Raw genomic sequence first — 24,027 nt, forward strand, 5'->3', positions numbered from 1 at the left:
AATAAAAAGTTGATGAGAGAATACGAACAAGGATACTTAGGCCTCCACAGAAAATGCATGGGGAAGCTTATCGTAGGGGTGGGCCAACTTGAAATTTTGGGGTGGGCTAAGTGAAATTTGGGGATGGGCTAACTTGAAAATTGGGGATGGGCTAACTTGAAATTTAGGTTAGGGCTAACTGAAATTTAGGAGTGGGCCAATTTGAAATTTGGGGGTTGGCCCACATCGAAATTTCAAGTTGGCCCAACCCCACACTGAGGCAATCCCCAAATTTCCCTTAGCCCACTCCCAAATTTCAAGTTGGGCCATCCCCAATTTCAAGTTGGCCCATCCCCAAATTGAAGTTGGCACACTCCATAAATTCAATTTGGCCCATCTTCCAACTGAAGTAGGCCCACCTCCAAATTTCAGTTGGTCCGCCCCTAAATTTAAGTTGGCCCACCTCTAAATTTAACTTAGCCCAACCCCAATTATCAGTTGGCCAACCACCAAATTTCAAGCTGGTCCACCCCCAAATTTCAAATTGGCCTATTCCTCAAATTTCAAGCCTGCCCATCCCCAAATTGAAGTTCATTCACCCTCAAAATAAAGATGGTCCACCCTCAAATTTATGCTGGCCCACCCCACATTTCAGTTTGGCCCATCCCCAAATTGCGGTAGGCCCACCCCCAAATTTAAGTTGGCCCACCCCAAATTTCACGTTGCCCCTAGATTTGAAGTTAGCCCATCCCAAATTTAAAATTGGCCCACCCCACATTTCCAGTTGACCCACGCCCAAATTTCAAGTTGGCATACCCCTATTATAAGTTTTCCCATGTATATTCAATGGAACCCTATGTTCAATGGAAGCATTCTTTGGCGAGTACCCAAGCTCGGTCACGCAAAACGTGTAATGCCTTGTATTTGCACAAAAATGGGTAATTTGGGAATACCCCACGGGTATTCTCTGATAATTTTTTGGCGGGTTAAATTGTTCCTTATCGCTTGTATTGCTACCAATCATCTATATTCACACTATTATAACAGTTGAATGTCTTAAATTCGTAAATTACGCATTTTTGTACCTTTTGTTACTTTATGGGTAACTGAGCTGGGGTGCTCGCCAAATAATGCTTATGCATTAAAACAAGGTAATCAGTGAAATGCTTTCATGCACACAAACAATAAATGCACTATCATATATTACTATAACCAATTTGCCTCATTGCAAGTAAAGTATTGATGTAAGATAAACAAATATTTTTTGCGCAATTTTTGATTGGGGAACCGAAAACACACTCGAGTGCCGCGCGTATTTCGCGGCGGCTTATATGCTGAGCCAGTCCTCTATTGCCCCAGGCAATATGGCCGCCGCTGGCTTCCCTCGCTCCCGTAGGCGGTCGTAGCGGCTGCCACTCCAGAAGTATGTAACCTCCTTGGAAATTACACTCCCTCCATGCGAATGGGACGGCCGGAGCAAAAGCTGCTAGTGCGCAATCTCGGAGGCCACTATCGTGGTTCAGCGAGCGTCCGGCAGGCTGCGACTCCGCTCGATCTCGCTGCCAGTAGGAAGCAATGCAGCCATTGTTACAAATGGCGTACCCTTTTTCAGCGAAGCTATACGAACCCGCTCGCACTGCTCGTGCATTGTGTCCACGTCGAACTGCATGAGACTCCGAACGAAGCCTTCCTTGTCGCGACAACCGCAGATCACTCGCTTCATTCCCATGATGTACGACTGGGACCACCACTTCCACAGCTTGTACCTGCACAGTTAAAAAGAAAAGCGACGTTTACATCGCCCTTCGTATTGGGCACAGATACACTGTTACTTCAGATGACAATAGGACCATGACTAGTTAGTGGCCTTGAAAGAACAGCGCAGTGACATACTTCTGACTGCGATGGCCATTATATGGACTAGAGAACTGCATGGGCCCAGGCCGACCTAAAAGCCCGGGCTGAAAGCCGCGGGCCCGGGCAGGACTCGGGCTTGAAGCCACGGACCCGGGCGGAGTGGAGCTCTCTCATTAAAGAGCCCAAGTCAGGCCTTCGAGCACCCGCGAACGTCATGCATTGCCTATTTCAATGCATTTTGTGCCAAGCTGAAGTGACATGTGCAAGAAAGATGACTCTTTGTATATCTTATCAACGAAAATAGAAAAATAGGTAAAGGTCTAATTTTTTTCTTTTTTACAAAAACGAACATTGTTTCCTCGTAAGCAAAAATAAGTTATGCAAAAACAGCTCCTCAAACCATTTCCATGTTACCGCTTTTGCGGTTGCACTATGACCAGTGTCGATACGAATGTATTATTTGAGCACCTGCTAAAATTCGCCTGCTTACATATATAGAAACAAAGCCACAAGAACGGGTCTGAACCCCCAAGCACGAACATCAGACATATCCATGTAATATAGGGCCATCATATCATCATCATGTCATTCGCAGACGAATTGAATGACATCATAGAACCACATCGTACAAATCAAGGTAAATGCATGCGCACTAGCGGAACATAAACAGCACAGGCAATGAGCCTGTGCTGTTTGGTCTTTTATTGCTTATATACTGCAGCTGATTAACCCTCGAGAAGGTGAGGATGACAGATACGGTACAATCTGTAAGTAAACAAAAATAATTTGTTTATTACAGGCCGGGCCTGGTCATGTACACGCGGGCCCTAGCTATTGTCACGTAGTAGTAACGGTGAAGAAAACAGTCACAAAACTGTGAATGACGAAACGGACTTTATTGGGCAAACCTGTGCCCACAAAAGTTGCACCCGAAGCACAACGATAGCGGTAAACACAGTCGGCGATCGTCGAAATCGGCGAAACGCGTCGGCTTTTATACATGAGTCATCGAAGGTTCTAGAGTAATCCCTGGTGCCCTTGTGTCTTCCAGAAAGTACTAGACAATTCGCATCGCTCATACAATCAGATTACATAAGAGACAAGGGATAGAAGCATAGATAACGTTCGAGAAACCTCCGATAGATGCTGGCGCGTCCTGCGCCGAGAGATAACATTTATGAGAAGCGGTCACCGGTGAAAGATAAACAAGTACACATGTCACTATGAACGCCCGGGTCCGGGGCGGGCCCGGTCTTGGAACCATGGGCTGGTCTCGGTCATGTATGTCCGGGCCGGGCTCGGGCTTTGTATTACGGGCCCGGGCTGGTCATTTAGGTCATTTAGCTCATTTAGGTCGTTTGCCGCGAAGTTTCGACCTACAGCAGCGTCAGTCAAAATCCACTCGAGGCTAATCAGCTGCTCTTTGCCAGGCTGTTCAAATCGCCGTCGGATCTCGCTGGTAATACAATCGATAGCGGCAAAAAACTCTTTTCTCTGTGACGACTTGCCATCAAGCTCTGAAGGCTCCTCAGGCTTGTACGCGAATTGAAGCGTTCTGGGCGGCTGCGAAACTCTGAGTACACGATGTTCCTTGAGACCTAACTTTGTTGCTCCTGAGTTCGTCCGCTGCCATAGGACGTCAAATGAGGCGTCAGACCGTAGCCTTGACAAGCGGTCACAAAGAGCCTCTGCTGCTTCTTTTGCTCCTGCAGCACAGTAAACTGGGCGGTGCAGCATCTTCAATTCCTCGCATGGGCCGAACAGGGCTATATAGAAAGGCCAATAAAGTTTCGAACTTCTTTAATACTTTCGCATATCCTTTTATGACCGTCTCGCTGGTGCCACTGAGAGAGCTTTGAACTCAGGGTAGGCTATAATATTGTAGCTGACTGATTGGTTTTCGTTCAGTAGAGTTACCGAATGCTGGCTGCCGTGGAGCCCAGAATGGGGCAGGTAGGCTTGGTCAATGATCTGGTTGATTTTTTTTACGAGTTCTTCAAGCGCTTGGTATGTACCATGGTGTTTGATCATTTCATGTTTGTATTCTGTGGTTTTTGAAAATTTGCGTCTCAGGAGTACTCTTTGGTTTATTTTATTTAATTACATATACTGCAGCCCAATATAGGGCTATAGCAGGAGTGGGAACATTATACATTGCTACACAATAAAAAACATACACATACACAAAAAAAAGAAAAAAAGAAAGCGCTTTACATGTTAGCGAGGAGCTTAGTGGTGGTAGCTATAAAATCTTTTAGTGATAGTGAACGAATGTCGGCGGGAAGAGAATTCCATAGCTCAATTGTACGTGGAAAAAAACTGTATTTGAATGTGTTAGTACGGGCAAAGATAGGAGATATGTTCAAGGCGTGGGAGCTACGGGTACAACTTACGTTTGTAAATGTGATGTAGTTACAATCAGAAAGAGTGGAGTTAATAATTGCATGTAAAAGTTTTAAGGCTTCGATGCGATACCGTGAAAGTAATGGCTCGATGTTTAAAGATTGTTGAGCCTGTGTCGGCGAGAAATTGCGGCTGTAATTGTGGCAAATGAAACGGATAGATTTACGGTGAACATTATTGAGCGAATTTATTTCACATTGTTTGTAGGGAAACCAGACAACAGATGGATATTCTAGAACATGGCGAATTAACGTTTTCTATAATTGGATTTTAGAATCGCGAGGGAGTTTAGAATAGGAGGCGAAGCAAGATGTTGTAAAGTAGTGAACGCCTCGTCGCAGGCTGGAGACCATGATGACAGGTCGCCGGAGCTACCCAGAAGCTGTGTCAGAGGGCGTATTATAGACACGAAGTTGCGAATAAAATGTCGAAAAGTACGAACATAAGCCGATGAAACTGCGAAGTTCTTTGAGATTTGTCGGTCTGGGAAAGTCAGTAACGGCACACAATTTCGCGGGATCCGGTTGGACGCCATGCTTAGACACGACGTGGCCAAGAATGGTTAAATTTCGAGCGGCTCGAGCGGCAAAGTGGCATTTAAGATTACGTTGGAGCCCAGCGTTGGTAAGGCACGTCAGAACGCAGCTGAGGCGGTGAAGATGTGTAATAAAATCCGGAGCGAAGACGACAATATTGTCGAGGTAACACAGACATGTTTGCCATTTCAAGCCACGCAAAACAGTGTGCATCATTCGCTCGAACGTTGCGGGGGAATTACAGAGGCCGAAATGCATCACGTTGAACTCATAAAGTCCATTAGGGGTAACAAATGCAGTTTTGGGCTTGTCAGTGGCGGCCATGGGTACCTGCCAATACCCTGAGTGCAAGTCGAGTGAAGAGAAGAATTCAGACCCCTGTAAACATTCAAGGGCATCACCTATTTTCGGTATAGAGTACACGTCTTTGCGGGTGATCTCATTTAGGCGGAGAAAGTCAACACAGAAGCGAATCGAGCCATCCTTCTTCTTAACGAGAACGACCGGCGAGGTCCACGGACTGTGAGAGGGCTGAACAATGTGGCGGCGAAGCATGTCGTCGACATGCTCACTAATCACACGGCGCTCCGTAGGAGACACACGGTATGGTCGTTGCCGCAGTAGTAAAATGGGAGCCCGTGTCGATGTGGTGCGTAACAGTTGACCTGTGCCCAAGAAAAGGCTGAATAGCGTGGGCTTGGCGGCACGTCAGTGATGGGTCGTCCTAACCAACTTCGCTTCTTCGCAACGCAGTTTTTGGTGCTGTCATGGATCCCGATGCTGACAACGAGCTTCGAACAGCCTGTCTGGATTACGCAACAAGCCGACGCTAATCACATGTTAGCGAACGCACCACCCTACCATGACGAGCTGCGCCGGACCTGTCCCCTCAGAGCATCGGAGAGCACATCATGGGCTGCGCCATCGCATCGGTCACTGCGGTGTCATCCGCTGACTCCCTGGCTTCCGGGCACGCTATCTTTGACTGACAGCGCCACCTTCCCTCGGATCGCCGATATAAAGCCTAGACAAACGATCGCCACGCTTAGTGGGCTTGGCGGCACGTCAGTGATGGGTCGTCCTAACCAACTTCGCTTCTTCGCCACGAAGGTAACAAATTACTATTACCTTTACACTAAACGCACTGGTTGCCGAACATTACTCGTGCTGCCGAGCCCACGTCGCTCTCTTTGTATAGTATGTGACTGTGTTCGCATGCTATTGAAATTACTTTTGTTAGCAGGAGATATTGAGCAGGAGATAATCCTGGGCCCGCAAATGATACAACTGTACTTCCTACTGATATTTTTGATGTTCTAAAGGCGTTGCAAATCGGACAGTCGGCCATGCTTGAGCAGTTAAATTCAATTAGATCGTCCCTTGCTGACCACGAAAGGACGTTCAGCAACTTCAGCGCACGGTTGACCAAGATTGAGTCCGACTTATTGTCCCTTTCAAATGTCAAGTCACAAATTGATAACATAGAAAGTGTTGCCAATAACAGCTCCGCTCAAGTAACTGGGCTGAGTAACCGCACTAACGAGATGGAAAACAGATCTAGAAGATGTAACCTGGTTTTTTACGGGCTCCGCGATGCGCGACATGAGTCATGGCGTGATTCCGAGGAATTGATAATTGAGCACTGCCACAAAAGCCTTGGAATAACTATTCAAAATCGTGATGTAGAACGTGCCCATAGACTCGGAACTTTTCAGGAGGGGAAACGGAGACCAATAATAGTGAAATTTTCCCACTTTAAGGATAAGGAAGGCATCCTTTTCTCAAGCGGTAAACTGAAGGGCACCGAATACGGTATTAGTGAATATTTCTCCCCGGAAACACGCCTGGCCCGAAGACGCCTAATTGAATTTGGAAAAGCGCAACCATCTTCCTTTAAGCTCCGTTACGACAAACTCATTTCTGGCCGAAAAACCTACGTTTTCGATCACGCTAAACAGTCTGTTGTCGAACGCCAATCCTAGCAACAAGTGCAAAAACCACTGAGGCCGGCTCAGCGTGTTAAGCACAACCTATCATTGCTCTACACTAACATCCGTAGCCTAATGCCTAAACGAGATTCGTTATGCAGCCTCATTTCCTCGTCGTCCAGTAACATCGTACTACTAACGGAAACGTGGTTAAATTCCACAGTGCATGATTCCGAAATTCTTCCTGATTTACCTGAGTTTGACATTTTTCGCAAAGACCGACACGATGGCACTCGTGGCGGCGGTGTGGCTATTGCTACCCATCGCCAACTTAAGTGCTCTTCAGTAAATATAAGAACGCCTTTAGAAATGGTTTGGACGTGCTGCCACGCCACTTCACCGCGCACGCTAATCGGCTGTTGTTATCGACCACCCAGCACTGATAGTTCCTTTCTTTCGTTTTTTCACGACGCGTTGTTAGACCTAACAACGGCTTATCCTAACACCCCGATCTTGTTACTCGCGGACTTCAACTTCCCAAATATAGATTGGAGTAATGTTGCGTCATGTTTAACCCACAAAAACATGGCTAGCGAATTTATAAACACGTGCTTGCTATTCGGTCTCTCGCAGCTGGTTAATAAACCTACGCGAAAAACTCAACACTCGTCAAATATCCTAGACCTCGTCTTGACGTCACACCCGGATCAGATGCCTCCCCTTACATACGTCAGTGGTCTTAGCGACCACACCGTCATCCATGCCACGTTTCCTTGCAACATACTCAAAAGTAAAGTATCAAGGAAAGTACTAACGCTATATGATAAAGCCGATTATTGCAGTATTAATCGTGAACTTTCCGTCTTTCACGAGGAACTTGGCCTTACGTATCAACAGCGGTCGACCGAGAGTAACTGGGCGCTCTTCAAAACAGAAATGCTGCGTTTAATAGGTCTTTACATTCCGTCTATCACGATTAAAGAAAGAGTGCGTTCCCCCTGGTTCAACACTACTTTAAAACGCTTGAACAATAAGAAAAAACGATTATTTCGCGTAGCCAAATCTTCAGGTTCTCTTTCGGCCTGGGAAAAATACAACGAAACCACTAAACAATACAACTCATTAAAAGCACGTACAAAACGTGATTTCTTTTCTACTACCGTTCCAAACATGCTGCACTCTAACCCGCGGCGTTCTTGGAAAACAATAAAACCTGATAATAATAGTTCTATTTCCCTATGTGATAACTCTGGCTCACCCATTCCTGACACGGATGTTCCTGATGCCTTGAACCTTGCATTTTGTTCCATGTTCACGAAAGAATCTACCAATGAAATGCCAAGTTTTCCATTTTTCGATTTTCCACCAATGGACGGTATTGATTTTAGGCCAGAAGGCATCGTTAAGGTTATAGATTCCCTGAAGTGCTCATCATCCTGTGGTATCAATGCCAAAGTGTTAAAAAATACGAAGTATGTGTGTAGTTCGATCCTGTGTATCATTTTTCAGCAATCACTTGACACAGGTACAGTTCCAAGAGACTGGAAAATAGGGAAGGTCATTCCAGTCCTCAAGAAAGGTGATCGGTCTTCCCCAGGTAACTACCGTCCCATCTCCCTCACCAGCGTATGCTCCAAAATCATGGAACACGTCGTCTACTCTGATGTTGCTAACTTCCTAACTTCGTCGAAATTCTTTCACCCAAATCAACATGGCTTCCGGAGAGATCACTCATGCGAAACACAGTTAGCCTTATTTATTCATAATATTCATTTAAACCTTAAAAGAGTGCCGATGTCAGTAAGGTCGTCGCGTGAAGCCGCATCTGGCACGTCGACGATGTGCAGGGACTGGATGGCTTGGACATGGCCGAGACACTGGCCACGGAGCAATGTGAGTGGAGCGGACAAAAGGTTGCAGACCAAAATATGGCTGAAACCAGATGAGAATTCGAGGGTCGCGAAGGGAAGCAGTACAATATTTTTTTGTAAAGAATGCCTCAGAAGGGGCGACAATGGCGTCAGAGATGCTTCCACAAGACACAGGTAAAACAGCGGCATGCGAAGGAATGTCGGTGTAGTAAGAAACTAGTGTATGGCAACCTGGAAGAAGCCAACGGAAGCCACGAAGAAGAAGTGAACGCGCGAGCTCGTGACGAACGTGCATGGGAGCTCGGGGCCTTCGGAACGAAAACGGCTGAGCTAGTGCTGCCAGGCTAGCCTGGGCGTGTACGGGTTCGACCTGAGGCACAACACGGACCAAGCCGGTGCTACCAGACCAGCCGGGACGAGAGTGGCGTGTCCTGCGATGAACCTGGTTCCGGCCAGAGCTGAACTGCAGAGCAGACTGAACGGATCGGTGCTGTTCCTGCGGTGAACGAGCGTTCAAGCCCAGCGGTACCAGATGGCCTTGGTCGAGAGTGCGAAGTTCGGGCGAGCCACGTGAAAGGGTCCGGCGCAACCGCCTGCGGGGGTCGTGGCCACGGTGCCGCGTTGCTGACCGCGTGGGCCTGCCGTGCTGTCGCGCGAGCAGTTCATCTTCTCGTGCGCTGGCCGCCTGTACGAGTTCTGCGTACAAACAGCGCTGCGTCTGCAACCGCCGACGCCCCCGCCATCGTCACCAGTATTGTGAGTGACCATTTTACGAAATGACCGAAGGACACGCACTTTGATAGCTCGCGTGAGTCGTGGACTGCGTGGACCGTTATACAAATTGCCACAGTGCCTTGTTAACTCATCGTAAATGTAATTGTCGCCATCTGTCTTTGATAAATGTTTGTCCTGTCTATGACTTTGCTTCCTGTATCTGAGTCCCTGGGCCCACGAACCACCAAAGTTGGTCTCCTTAGCGACGACTGATTTAGGGTGATGTTAGGGAGAATCGCCTGAATGGAGGTCGCATAATGGAGAACGCTCGACTTCTGCCTTGCCGACTTTCCGATGTCTGATAGATGTTTCTCTATCCAAGGCCATAGCATAGGCAGTAGAGAAAGCTACGGAAAAGGCTATGGAACGACTTGCAACAACTCTTTGAGTCATTGCACAAATGTTGTCAAGTCAGCTGGCGCAGTTCATTGGTGCAGCCTCTGCCCAAGCTCTGCATCCCAGGTTTCAAATGTACTAAACCTAACTCAAATAAATTAAGTAGGATATTATAAATATGTTTTCAGAGCATCTAGAACGAAGTCCGCGTTTATATGTACATGTAGTACATCTTGGTTAAATAATGTTTTTTATTTAATGACTGAAGTTCGTGACAAAAAAAAAAAAGCTTAACCTCGCACTCGGCCGTGCAACGCTTGAAACAGCGAAGCTGGGCGATCGTAGCCCAGCATGTTCCGGAAGTGCGCGCGAACTTTTCATCTTATTGCTCAAGATAATTTCTTTTCGCGCGTCTAGGACTTACGGCCGTCACTGCGCTTTGCATAGCGAAGCCTGCAACACCGACACCGCGTTCCCGTGCCGACACCATGTTCCATCGCGTTGCAACGCCGACAACGCGTTCCAGCAGACCCGCTCCGAGAGTGCGTCTCTCTCTCTCTCTCTCATTTTCTTTATCTCTCTCCCGAGCACAGCGCGCAAAACCTCTTCTTCACCTCGCAGAGCATTGGCACGAGCGCGTGCGAACGCGCCAGCTGTGGACGAAGACGACGACGCTTGAACGCAATCATAAGTTCGCATAAATTCATGTTCTGGAAGTGTGGCTATAGCGTAGTGGTTAAGACGCTTGCCTTGGGAGCGTGGTTACGCTGGTTCGAATCCAGCTTCGGCCAGAAAGTTTGTTTCTTGATACAAACCACAAATTACGGCTGGCTTAAACCGCTTCGCTGTTAAAACGAACATCGTCTTCCAACCTGTTAGCTCACATTTCGGTGGAGGCGAAATGCAAAAACGCCCGTGTGCTTGCGTTGTAGTGCACGTTAAAGAACCCCAGGTGGTCAGAATTAATCCGGAGCCCTCCACTACGGCGTGCCTCATAATCAGAACTGGTTTTGGCACGTAAAACCCCAGAAAGAAGAACCTGTTAGCTCACCCCCCCTGCGCAAGACTCATGTAGAACGGATGAAACCGGAACCCCAAACAGAATAATATGAAGACTACCAGGACGTAGACATGGAAATCAAAAGTCTGAAACGCACCAGATCTCCTCCCCACAAGATTTCTTCCAAGTCAAAAATATGAAAAAGGGGACCTCTCCAAGAAGGACTCCTTGAAAGAGAGTATTTTGGATCAGGGAGTTTCTGCTACCATAGGCTCTCTAAAAATCTTACGGTGGAATTGTCGTACAATTGTTTCTGCTACTACTGATCTATCGTATATTTCTTCTCAATTTTCCTCAGACATAATTACCTTACAAGAAACCTGGCTTTCAAAGGGTCAGAAATATTCCCTAGAATATTATCGACTGTTTTGTTTGGATCGTCCTGCCAGAGGTGGTGGCGTTGCTTTCTAGGTTTCGACTAAATTTCGTCACAAAGCCACAATATCGTATCAAAGCATGTCTACTGAATGCGAAATTTTAGCATTAGACATTACACTCCGAGACTGTTCCCCTTTTACCTTAGTTAACTTATATTTCCCAGCAGGAGTGCAGGATACCTTTTCTCTAGAGAGCGTATTAGCTTCCTGCAGAAAAAAAACAGTATTCGCTGGTGGACTTTAATTTTCACCATGTGGCTTGGGTTTTTAAAACTGATTCAGGAGGAAAACGCCTCTGCGAATGGACACTTGATAATAATCTATCTTGTCTAAATTCAAAAGTTGCTACCTTTGTTCACGGTCAGTCTCAATCGGCCATATATCTCACTTTTTCGAGCTCGTCTTTAGCTATATCCTCGTGGAATACTATAGACTGTGCTATGAACAGCAACCACCTTCCAATTATTTTTCGAATTGATTTTCCTGTGATTTCTCTTAGACGGAAAAATAACACATTTGTAAACTATGACAAACACCAAAAAGACTGGAAGTCTACGATGCTTTCACGTACGAATATGGCAAGAAGATATTAGGGCTATGGGCCTCTGTGCAGTTTTAAAACGTTCCGCGAAGAATGCAACAGGTAATTTAACCTGCAACACAGGTAAACCATTAAGTGCATGGTGGAATTCAGATTGCGCGAGGGCCCACCGAAAACGAAAAGCTGCCTGGAAGCAACTTCTTTGTAATCAATGTCCAAAGAATTGGAGTTGCTGCATCTTTCAAGCGCACGATAGCTGAAGTGAAAGATGAGTATGATATGAATAAATTCACTTATCTGTCTAAATCAAAACACAAAAAAAAACTTTTTTAGATTTTTACGCTCTCGAAAGATCGTTCTAGTTCCAGCAAATATTGACTCTTTTGTTATTTCGCCACGTCAATTGTCCGAATTATTAGAAAATACTGGAAAGGGACTGTAGGACAGGTTCACTTCAATCATATTACGGAGTACTCCACTACAGCGTGTCTCATAATCAGATGTGCTTTTGGTAGTAAAACCTCAACATTTAATTAAGGCACCATTTTACTGCGACTGCCTATGTTTCCTTCCCGCCGGCTAAGTGATAAGCTTCACAAAGCAATGAAAAACAAGGTAAGGGTAGAGTGTACTAGAATACGGTCGAGTGGGACGAACGGCTGGGGCGGGGCATGCTTTGCAGTGAGGCGCCCGATGTGGAAAAATACTGTGGCGGCGCTGCGATCGAAGTGGATTGGGCCGCATCAAGGTCTCGCCGTTGGAAACTGCTGGCGATACAGCTCCGTAGGGTCATTCGAACTACTTCGCGTGCTGATATTTGCGTTCAGACCACTCAAATTGTGTTCATAATTGCATATGACATGTATTTATGCCTTAAGAATTCCTTGCTTTCGCTTCTTCATTTTTTTTATGCCGCTTGGTGATGCGCGTGCATTGCGGCCGCACTGTCGGCTTTCATTCTACTATGTTATTGTACGGTTCCATTTGGAGAACAAATATTTTTCTCGTTCTTCAAGCAGCATGTATCACTCGTGTGTAAGACCCATAAGTAGGTCTTGCGAAGCGCACACAGAGAAACACAGGTAACCTTCCTGCTTGCCGCTTCAAACAAGTATACAGTACATCTGCCCCATCCGGCGCCTTGTACTCAGATTTATGGGAAGCATTGTTATAGATTAAAAAAAAGAGTAAACTGCAGCGCAACATTCCATTCAAGTTTCCGCCTTCCTCGCGTAACAGAGTGCGGAGTAATAGGTACGGGGTCGTTTATTGCAGTAGGACCTCGAGCGCCGAAAACAGTTTTAGTTAGTCATTCTATATGCTCATCTTTGGCCGTATAAGCCGTACGTGGAAATTTTTTTACCCTGTCAATACTTCAAAAAAAGAAGGAAAGAAAGAAAGCTGGCGCGGTAGCCTAATTAGTGGCTATATAGTGGATACGGCGTTGGGCTGCTAAACTCCATGGAACTCGCGGGTTCAATCCAGGTCGCGGCATTCGACGGGAGCGAAATGGGAAAAAAAAAACAAAAAACACTCGTGTGCTTCTATTTAGGGGCACGTTAAAGAAGCCGAGGTGGTGAAAACTAAACCTCATAATCATATCGTGGTTTTGCCACGTAGACCCAAGAATTTATTTAAATTAAAAAAGAAAAAAAGAGAGAGGAAAGCATGTGGCTGCGTTCTTCGGCTCTTTTCTAGGGGTGTAAACAAAATAGTTGTAAATTATTCTCGAGTCTGCTTTCCGAGAAAAACATGTTACGCTTATCCTATATTTCATACATAAATGTAGAGCTCCAAGTCGGGCTAGTTGGTTGACATGCATGGTATAATTTTTTAACTGCGCTAACTCACACTGACAAGGACGAGGCCTCGTCCTTGTCTGCCTCGTCCTTGTCAATGTGAGTTTCTTTCTTTCTTTTTGTGGGTTTATTAAAGGCAAATTCGGTACAAAATTGCCTTGGGAGACACGGCTAAAGGCTGAGGAAATGCCTGACTTGGCCGTGCCACCCTGGCAGCAAAGCAGCGACATGATGCAGTGGGAAAAAGAGAAAAAAAAACACAATAAATGCATGTTTATGCTGTACAGGTCAAAACAGAAAAGCGAGTTGATTGTACATACAAGTAATCGGTGTCCGCATGAGAGAAATCGCAGTACTAAACAAAATTGTGAAAGGCACTATTAGCACTATTGCACAGCTATAAGGAACATGTCAAAGTGTTAAGGTACGTCAAGTGTTTTAGACATCGTGAGAACGTTCGTATTCTTCAGCTAGTAGTTCTCTTGTTATTCTTTTAAATGCTTTAGATGAAGTTCCACACTCCAGTAAATGTAGTATGGTTGGGTATTGATTAAGCATGTCTGGTATTTGATAAGTTAATCGTTGGTCTCCGTAGTTGGTGCGTGATCGAGGTTTGTATATTAAGCTCTGGCGTAGGTCGTACGGGGTTTGCTTAACATGATATGTATCCAATAAAAGTGATGAATTTAACCGACACTGACGTAGTATCTCCAAACATAGCTTGTGTCTGTATAACTGCTTGATAGGCAATATTTTATAGGTTTTGAAATATAGCGCAGTTAAAAAATTATACTATACATAAATGTAATGCCGTTCCCAAATGCATGACCGCTCAACTCAGCAGCTTGTATATTATAAACGGCTGCGTTCAGTTATCCGGTGCACTATCATAACGACCATAATGAAACAATTAAAGGAACGGCATACCCCACATACACGTAGGTATATGTGCAGGTCTGTATTGCGTTCGTTGAAGATGAGCCTGGTACCACATGGGCCACCCAGTTCTAATGGGTTGCAAACATGGTGAGACTGTCAAAAAAAGTTTTCCTTGCCTGAATCAAGTTAGCAGATTTACAGGCTGCCCCCAAACGGGGCGTTTATATTGAATGACAGCTGGGAACTTGTTAAGCAGGACTTAATAACACCCGTGCGTTAATTCTCTCAGGAACTGCGCCTCAGCGCAACAGCCACGACTCCCCGGCAGCACAATCATTCGGAAGAACAGTCGGCCGCGGTCACTCACCTTTGAGACTTCATTGGTGCTGGTATGCGTTACATTCGAACGGAAACGACTGTTCGGCGTCGTACAGTAACAGTATATCAATGACACTTGCGTATATATATATATATATATATATATATATATATATATATATATATATATATATATATATATAAGATGGTTTTGCCTGCTATGAATATTATTTCTGCGAATCGGAGTTTTATGTGCAGTATTCACTAATAAGTGTGTTTGTTACTGCAAACACGTGGGCTTATTCCGGTCGGGAGTTCTCAACTTTTCAATTAGTGCATTTAGAATATTTGTTATTTTTTTCCCTTACACATATATCGTGAATATATATAAGTCTATGCACCCTCTGACTTAATTGCCGAGAAATACATTAGCCATTCTTCGCGCTACGCAGTTATATAAGCCTGGTTTATTTCTCTCTAGTATTATTTTCTTCGATTATTGTCCTTGATCAATATCCACCAACAAGAAGCGCACGTACCATGACACGATATCAATAATAAAATGTTCTTACGTAGCTTTATGTTGCAGAGATACCAGTTACTTTTAGAAGACAGTGGTAAAAACAGCAGTTCACTTGGCTAAAACTACATTTGGTACCTGCCGTCAAGTGTCATGGGCGCACCAAAGCAACTAAAACTTAAAAAAAATGTACTGCACAGACGTTCTGCGAGAAAAACTGGGCGTCCGCCAGTGTGCATCGTCTGCTAAGCACGCTAGCAGACGACGCGCTTGACAACGACGGCAAAATTGAAGACGTCGCGTTGTTTAATCCATGCCTCGAATAAATATGTTTGGCAAAATGGTGTAAACATAATTTTGCAGTTGAAATAAAGCACTATTTTAAGACCGTACTATGCGCAATCGGCCTCGGCGCCCGCAGCGAAAGTACGTTGAATATGCTGCGGAGCGCGTCTCCGCCCCAATCCAGTTCGCTCGCAGCGCCCTCGCGCAATTTTTCCACACGCGGCGCCTCAGCGGGAGAGCGCCACTCGGCCCACTTGACCATTGTCTAGTACACTCCAGTAAGGGTGCAGTGGGGGCCCGCCAGCTTGGAAATGGCCGCTCAGAATCTACAGGAGTGACATGTCTCGAACTAGCAAGCTTCTCGTAATATGGGCCGATGAACACCGAAGTTCAGCGTTCACGCCCTCTCGCACGCTTGGGCGCCGTTTTCAGCTTTTCGAGTGTTGTTTCTAAGGCAAAACTTTGTTTTCCTAACTTTCCAGAGTTTGCTGTGGATGCTGCTGCTGAGTCAGTCGGTATGTCGCAAGATGTCCTGGTCTATAGATCACAAAGTTTTGAGTGACAAAGTAGCGTAGTGAGCGCAACTCGTTTCTGTGTAATCAGACAATAAACCACGACCTGCGCAGGTAATGTGGGTTTATAGATATTTGTTAAGTACCCAGCCATTTTAATGGAGTAGAGCATCGTATTGAACGATTTACTTGATTTTTCTAAATTTATAATTTGAGCTATCGTCCTGTCGGCCCATTGTGTATTTGCTCATTAGGGGTTAATTCCCTAAAATCGGCCTACGCCACTGTGACAGAGAGGGTATTACATGCTTAAACGTCCATAGACATGTGTCGCGCTTGTATTTCCATGCACCTATCATTAAAATTCTTCCTATGATAAGTATCGAAAATCGCGTTTGTCCACATGGCATTCCCTGCGTCGACATCTGCCTGCATGGACTCGTGTTTGTATTACGGCACAAGTTGCGAACAGTGTAGAGCTAAACACAAACATTGCGCGATATTACACACTGCATTATGTTAAAATAAAACAAATGTGAGCATCGCATTTAATACTATAGCGTGTATTTATCCGCTTCACATAACATAGATTCCAACATATGCGTCGCATCAGCATATATTTGTTTTTTCGACATGGTTATTGGAAATCTACCGCACATATCTGCAGTTGCTGTTAGCATTTTTCACACTGAATGAATTTTTCACACTGAAGCAATGAATCCTCTCGTACCAGGGCTCAGTGAAAAGAGAAAGGTGGTGTCCAAATCCATGTCCAAGCGATGCCACTCTCTGGGTAAGAGAAGCTAATCTTGAAGGACATGCTTTTGCTGGCTGCATGCACCGTAACCGATTGGCGAACCGAAAGCACGCCATAGCCAGACACCATGTTTTGGACACCACCTATAGCAGAGTGAGGACTCGTACCTGCGCATGTTCTCAAGCTGGCGCTCGTGTCTGACCACGGCTGTGGTCTTGAGCTCGACGTACTTGGCCATAGAGCGCTGCTGCGAGTGGTCGGAAGTATACAGGACAGACGGGTCTATGGCGTCCACCTCCCCGCAGATGATTATGCCATGCTCGCCCAGTCGGCTGCGTGCCACCACTTGGACCGACTCGTGCTCGACTACCGGCGAGTTGGTGTCGGGCGCCATGCCGGGCCTCTCTGTGGCGTGGAAGCGCCATCGTCACGCAGGCAGGGTCATGCGCACAGTTGAAAATGACGTCGACATGACGTTTCTTACTTTCAGCTTTAATGCGTTCGCATTCTCAGGGTATACTACACGCATTTTCCAGGGTCTATCTATCTATCTATCTATCTATCTATCTATCTACTATCTACCTATCTACCTATCTATCTATCCGTCCGTCCGTCCGTCCGTCCGTCCGTCCGTCCGTCCGTCCATCCATCCATCCATCCATCCATCCATCCATCCATCCATCCATCCATCCATCCATCCATCCAAGCGCTTTCCCCCTACCTGGGTCACTTGTTAGTCCGTGGTCGAATGGGTAGCGCATCGAGCTGCTATGCTGAGCGATAAGGGTTCCAAACCAACCGTTGGTCCAACTTGTAGCACTGTGTATGTGCTACGGGCCCTGTGCTGGTATTCAATGAACCTTGTTGATACCAACTTGGGGCACTGAGTACGCGCCACTGGGGATGTGCTGCTGTACAATAAAAAAAATCCTTTAATTTTCTCTGACACTGGGTGGAATCGAACCCATGTCACAAGAGTTCCCCAAGGGCAGCAACCAGGCGCTTTAGCAAATTTTTGGCGGCGTATCCATCCTTTGGAGATGATTGGCAACATTAATGCGATTAGCAATCTACCCTATGATTAGTGTGAGTTTCTGTACCTGGTGCACTGGTTATAAGTCATTACCAGTGATACAGTCCCAGTGCCAGGACGTCTGTTAGGAAGTGAGCTCTTTGCCCACGTGCGACGAGAACTCGCATGAGTCCTACGTGATCAAGGTTGGCGTGAAAAAGGTTCATTGGAGAGCGACACACACCCAGTGGTAAATGACTCAAGTTGGCATGAAATTGGAGAGCGATACATGCCACGTGTCACATCTGAGTGACTCATTTGGTACGACGGTTGGTTTCGAACACGGTTCCCTCTGGCCAGCAGCCCTCTACCCATTAGACCATTGAACACCCAATGACCGATGTTGGTGGGAAATAGGTTAGGCACGAACATACATAGATAGATGCCATAAACCGGGAGAAGTTCCCCAAGAATGCTAATAACATTTCAGTACTGGCGAGCATCAGATATCCATAAATAATTTACTTCAAAAATTGACAGTTTCGCCCAAAGGTGAACCATCGATGCACACAAAGCGATAGCAAGATACCGTTGCGCTCGGGCTCCTCGGGCGTTATGTATACCATCAAGATAGAATGCTGTGCAAGTTGGTATGCGTTCGTGATTGGTAGTGGAAAACGAGGCACACAAAGAAGGGAGACGATGCATGAGCTTACTAACAACTCAAGTATTTATTCATTCACACAAAAAGCTTATATATGCGTGTCCAATAAACAAAGTTACAAGGCAATTCAACCTCCAGTTGAAGTCGATGGAAGATGAATTCTTTCCGAGCGAGTTGGCGGTGAGACAGCGGCGGAATCACCGCAATCACCGCAGCGGCGGAATCACCACACGCGAGCTATCACAGACATATTTCGCCCCCTGGCGTTCGAATTAAGACGAAAAGGGAAAGCGTACTGTTAATGCGAGTAATGTTCTTCAGAAAACGCACTGAAGATAAAGAAATCAGCATTTTTGGATGTAATTATCCCCGACGGCGCAAGATAGAATGGAGTGTTCATATAATTGATATGGCAACAAAACGCGCCAAGCGTCTCAACGCGCTGGCTTGCACGCCAGCGTCTAGGGCATTCACCGTGGTCTAATTAAGGGTCAGGGCATCGGGCTGGTATGCTATGCCGGCGCTCCTTTGTTCTTCGAATCCCACCGTCGGAGAACTTGATTTATGCTTATTCAATATTCAATTGTCACGTAGTAGTGACGGTGAAGAAAACAGTCGCAAAACTGTGAATGACGAAACGGACTTTTTATTGTGCCCACAACAGTAATAGTGAATTCCACTGGCGGATCTGGAGCGGTGTGCCGAATCCACGACGGAGCAAGAAAATCCGCCGCGGAGCGATCCGATCCCGATCGACCAGTGAAAAATAAACACGCTCCGGCAGGGATTGCAGCGGAAGTTGTCGCACGCATCCGGTTACCCACGTTGCCAATCTCGCATTAGACCACGTTGGGGGTTCTAGGCACAGCGGCAACTGCACTTCGCGTCTTGCCATTGCAACGTGCAGCAGCGCGATGGATGTTCTTACGGTCAGTCCTGCTGTTCAGCGCCTTTTGCTGGATTTGGTGGCCAAGGACACAGAACGCTCAACGCAGGGTAAGTACACAGGAATGATTACTGTTGTAGCAACGCATAGCAGTGCGACCAAGTGTCAAATGCGCTCCTTTGCAAAAACGTCATAACCACGGCTGAGCCAAAAACCACGGCGTGATTATGAAGCCCGCCGCGCTTAATTGCTATACCATGGCTGAGCTGCAATGCCGGCAGCGTTGCAACCAAATTCGCGACATGCTCATGAAGCGCGGCATGGTTAAGTGCTCGGGGCGCGCCGGCCTAGTGCAGCATTCTCTTGTGACAAGCGGTACCAGCGACGTAAATCCGTCTGACCGGCGTAATTTTCTTTTTGTGCGACGTCGCTCCGCTTGTCGGCGATGTTGCAAAGGTTCTTGCGCGTGGCGCCATACCAACGATGTTTTAAAACTCGCTGGGCTACATCATCCTCTCAGTTCGGTCATTCGGTGGTACTTTAGCGCACCCATTTGCTAGTGCTATTATAGTCGGAACTAGTATCTGCAGCGGCGTGTTCTTGTTGTGTGGAAGAATTCTGAGCAACGATTTTTATGCACGTGCTATTGCAATGTAATGCAGGTTATTTGTGAATGTTCCACATGTAAACACGGTTTATTTATTTCAGATTCAGCCGAGAATCCTGCGCATTCTTCCGAGGCTGGTAAGTCGGCTTTTAAGTTCTGTGTAGCATGACGTCACCCCACCGTACACCTGTTTTACTGAGCGGCAAATGCCCAAAATGAGTACAGCAACACGAGTTGCAAGGACACGTGTAAGCTATGTTTCTGCATATCAAAGGAGGCGTACTGCATAGGATATTACCTTTGTTCAGGTGAAGCTGCACAACCTGGTCTTTGCCTACACATTGAGGGATCCACCGAGGCCAATAAACGGCAATGTAGATGTACAACTACATTTTAATCACTGCTAGACTTAGGTGTACAGTACTGTTGTGATGTCTGCTAGACTAGAAAAAAATTGGCCGAAAAATGTTACGAGTGAGCACTGTCACGGATGCACAGTAACTTCTAAAAACTGTGCAGGTGATGCTGTGTGCCCTGGTCCTTCGCAAGACGCAGATGGACCCAGTGTGACCAAGAAACGACGACGTGAGTTTACAGCTTTTTTTATGACTGTTGATTGTAAAGGCCATAGATCGGCAGTGTGGGAGAACACTCACTCACACTCACTCACCCTAATTTTTCCAGGACCCGCACTCACGTCCACTCACACTCACTGGCACCCACTCGCACACGCACTCATGTCCATGCAATGAGTGTGAGTGCACTCATGAGTGAGTGCGCCGACCTATGGTAAAGGCACAAGCGATGCAACTGAACACTGTTGAGTTAAAGTTGTCTATGGAGGCATACCTATGTAAGGACGCGTAAAAAGCTGGAAAAAGTAGTCGTTTGTGTATGGCTGTCGTGACTATCTGAAGTAAATAGTGCCAAAATATCTGACTGTACGACAACAGTATGCTCAAAGAAAATTACATGACGCAGATTTTTTACGGATTGCCCATGATGCCTGCTTGATGTGCACTGTTGGGAGAGTTGTTTAAATACATGTGAATTTACTTCTGGGACCCATAATGGCAAGTGCACTGTGAGTTGTAAAAGTAGTGTACAGTACAATTTAAAGATACACTGGTAAACTGAAAAAAAGGACATTTATTGAAAAGCCACAACAACCAACGTGACATTCAGAACTGGTGCTTCTTACTTCACTTTTCCAGATGCAACATGTGACTGGACACCAGGGGAAACAAAACTCCTCCTTGATCGCTACTACAACTACTTCCCACAAGTAGGCCCAATGAAAAAATTTAAAAACAAAAAGTGCATGTTTGCAAAAATTGCACAGGATATTAAAGATGTGACTGGCTCAATCTGGACAGGTGATCAATGCTGCACACGGTATAAAACTGTGTGCAAAAGAAAGAAAAGTGCATGTGTCCAGAACAGCCAGTCTGGAAACTCTCCCCAACTGCTGGAGTATGAAGATGAGCTCGAAAAAATCAGACACCTGGATGACTGCTTAGAGCCGGAAGTTGTCCGTGATTCCGCTGGTGTGGTATCACAGAAGACGTCATCACAACCCTCACCAGCCAGTTCACAGAGTGAAAGTACGGACAACAGTTCCAGCCTATCTGGATCATGTGAACAGAAAGATGATGACCACCAAAAAAAAGAAAAAGGCAAGAGAGAGAGCACCAGCCGCGCGCACCACATGACGGTTTTCCTCGACAAAATTCAAGAAATTGAAGAAAGCAAAGCAGAAAGGAAAGCTGCTAGGCAACAGGAAAGAGAGAGGCGGAAACTCGAAAACACCAGGAGGCGAGAAGAGATGCATAGCGAAAAAATGGAACTCTTACGAGCCGTACTCGGTCTCAAAACCGACAAACCTTGCGCTCTCCTCCCTCCACCCTCCGCTCCAAAAAACACAAAATAAAAAGTTCGTTTTCACATGTGTGCTGTGCACTTCATTTGCATGTCCAAAACTTGGCAGGAGGTCTTCAAGTAGCTCACTGTAGACCCATCTTTTGTCGAACACTTTCCCGTTTTTGCTCCCCATTTGCCGCAACACTGTTTCCTTGGCTGTCTGTGGCCCAGAGCTTTCCCTGTCGTCATGTGACAATCTTTGCCACGTGCAATCTGAACCAGTATCCTCAGGGTCAAATGGTATATCCTCAACTCCTGTCTTTATGCACAGATTATGCAGAACACAGCATGATATCACAAATACGTTGATCTTGTCAACCACAAAGAAGTCGAGGTGTAAAAGCTGCCGGAAGCGGGCTCAAATCTCCGAATGCATTTTCAATGCGCACTCTTGTTGCTGAAAACCTTGCATTGAAGCTTTTTTGTTGACTTGTGAGTTTTCCGTAATCTCTGTATGGAGTGAGTAGATACTGCCGCAACGGGTAAGCAGCATCTCCCAGGATATGGTAGTTACCCGATGCGCATATCTGAGGGAGTCTTGCTGCCAACCGAGAATTTCTGTATATCTTGGCATCGTGCATTTTACTGGGGTTTCCCACAGTAACGTCGAGGAACCGTTTCTCGTGGTCGCAAACTGCTTGCAGCGTCATGGAAATATCATTATGCCGATTAATGTAGGTTGACCGCACCTTCCTGGCAGGACAGCGAATATTGATGTATGTGCCATCGATGCAGCCGATGACGCCCGGCACTCCAGACAACTGCAAATAAAGGAAAGTAATCACGCAGTTAATGTTTAAACTTAAGTACTTTTTCAATATTCATAGACAATCTTTTAATCAGACTGTGATGGTTCCTATATAGTCAAGTGATAAGTTAGAATAAACCATTCAACTGAAAAGCAACCACCTTGCAGAAGGCAGATGCAATTTTGACAGAACACGAATGAAACAATTCAAAATTCAATTGTATGAAGTATTCTACACCGCTATATTTGCATGTTTTATACTTCCCCAGCTTTGTCTTAGCTGAGTAACATTCCCTGCTATGTGCAAACTAATATCACAAGTTAATTTACTTGCCAATTCTTACCTGCTCGAAATCTTTGGCCAGGCCCCGGATGTCGTCCGGGAAGGCTATCTCAGTTTTTGCCAATTCCACGAGATACTCCATCACACGTTCAATGACCCTAAAAGTCGTTGTCTCCCCAAGCCCGAAGCGGCCTGCCACATCTCTTATGCAAGCTTTATTTGCTGCATACCTGGGAGAAATGGCATTTCAATCTTTAAGCATTTTGAAATTTAAATAAGTCAGTATATCCCACATCACAACAAAACGTTGCTGACAAAAACGAAGTTCAAATGCATGCAATCACAAGAAAGCCACAAGGAAGACAAGCACTTTTTCCCGTACACTGTCATGTGGTTATATGTTTTTGTGCTTCCTTTCAGCTGAAACAAAGTGACACACTAGGCCAGCAACGAGTTCTACTAACCTCAGCCCTCAGTTCTGACCCCAAGCAAATTACAAAACACTATTAGAACTCAGGATAACGCAAAAGCTTACTCATTAGATACTTTCGAGCACCTTAAGACAGCGTTATTTCTTACACCTCGCTATCGTTCAAAAGCAGAACCAGGAAACAGCAAATACAGATAATGTTACACTATGGCAACATACACATTGTGAAGCAGAGCTTATTTCAGAAAATGTCGAAGTTTCGAGCTGCATCACTTTCGAAAGATCGTTCCCCATTTTTTTTTTCTTTCAAGGAATGGTAAACTGCGTCTGTCTCATTCACACATTCAAATTTCATACGACGAGGGGGGATGGGGGAAGTAGGGAGATAAAGATTGCAGTTGCGTAAGGACACGTTGCCAAAGCTCACCACAGGAACGCCAGCACGTGCTCCTCGGCTGTTTTGGCAGACCAACCCCCATTGTCGCAACGAGGGCACATCCTAGAGGGCACAGGTCGGCTGCAACGGACCTAGAGACCCTGAAGTTCCTGCGAAACTATGGAAACCAAAACTTGGCTGTTCTGAGAATGCCGGATCATCTTGCCATTAAAAAAACAAAAAAGAAAAGAAACACACGTGTGCAATGTGCACAGGCATACATACCTCCTCCTCCGAGTACACGTGTACGACTTCTTCGACGTAGCCGACGATTTTGGGGCGTTTGTGCGGAGGCTCTGCAAACATTTC

General features: G+C 45.9%; 3 protein-coding genes across 3 annotated transcripts in view; 1 reads left to right on the forward strand and 2 right to left on the reverse strand.

Annotated features, from left to right (window-relative positions):
• Nucleotides 1-17,142, reverse strand: part of LOC119461816 (decapping and exoribonuclease protein) — a 28,365-nt gene extending 11,223 nt beyond the window's left edge. The window contains exons 1-2 of the mRNA XM_037723193.2: nt 16,900-17,142; nt 1,607-1,745 (exon numbers count right to left, since the gene is read on the reverse strand). Coding sequence (XP_037579121.1) covers nt 1,607-1,745; nt 16,900-17,126 — 366 coding nt within the window. The 5' untranslated portion in view covers nt 17,127-17,142. The remainder of the gene's footprint in view (nt 1-1,606; nt 1,746-16,899) is intronic.
• Nucleotides 17,143-19,078: 1,936 nt separating this feature from the next.
• Nucleotides 19,079-22,113, forward strand: LOC125947760 (uncharacterized). The gene is made up of 5 exons (XM_049673035.1): nt 19,079-19,404; nt 20,003-20,038; nt 20,421-20,486; nt 21,116-21,453; nt 22,093-22,113. The coding sequence occupies exons 1-5, from the start codon at nt 19,323-19,325 to the stop codon at nt 22,111-22,113; spliced, it is 543 nt and encodes a 180-aa protein (XP_049528992.1). The 5' UTR covers nt 19,079-19,322.
• Nucleotides 22,114-22,135: 22 nt separating this feature from the next.
• On the reverse strand, nt 22,136-23,475 carry LOC119462899 (uncharacterized). Its single transcript, XM_049672227.1, has 2 exons — nt 22,914-23,475; nt 22,136-22,582 (listed from the first exon to the last, which is right to left on the reverse strand). The coding sequence occupies exons 1-2, from the start codon at nt 22,992-22,994 to the stop codon at nt 22,136-22,138; spliced, it is 528 nt and encodes a 175-aa protein (XP_049528184.1). The 5' UTR covers nt 22,995-23,475.
• Nucleotides 23,476-24,027: the final 552 nt, after the last annotated feature.

The sequence above is a fragment of the Dermacentor silvarum genome, chromosome 8, assembly GCF_013339745.2.
Source record: "Dermacentor silvarum isolate Dsil-2018 chromosome 8, BIME_Dsil_1.4, whole genome shotgun sequence".
Lineage (NCBI taxonomy): Eukaryota > Metazoa > Arthropoda > Arachnida > Ixodida > Ixodidae > Dermacentor > Dermacentor silvarum.

Excerpts from the sequence above, each read along its gene's own strand:
- LOC119462899 (XM_049672227.1), bottom strand. The coding sequence starts at position 22,994 with ATGGAGTATCTCGTGGAATTGGCAAAAACTGAGATAGCCTTCCCGGAC. Across the intron at positions 22,583-22,913 it reads TGGCCAAAGATTTCGAGCAG|TTGTCTGGAGTGCCGGGCGT; the intron begins GTAAGAATTGGC and ends CTTTATTTGCAG.
- LOC125947760 (XM_049673035.1), top strand. The coding sequence starts at position 19,323 with ATGGATGTTCTTACGGTCAGTCCTGCTGTTCAGCGCCTTTTGCTGGAT. Across the intron at positions 19,405-20,002 it reads CACAGAACGCTCAACGCAGG|ATTCAGCCGAGAATCCTGCG; the intron begins GTAAGTACACAG and ends TATTTATTTCAG. Across the intron at positions 20,487-21,115 it reads TGTGACCAAGAAACGACGAC|ATGCAACATGTGACTGGACA; the intron begins GTGAGTTTACAG and ends TCACTTTTCCAG.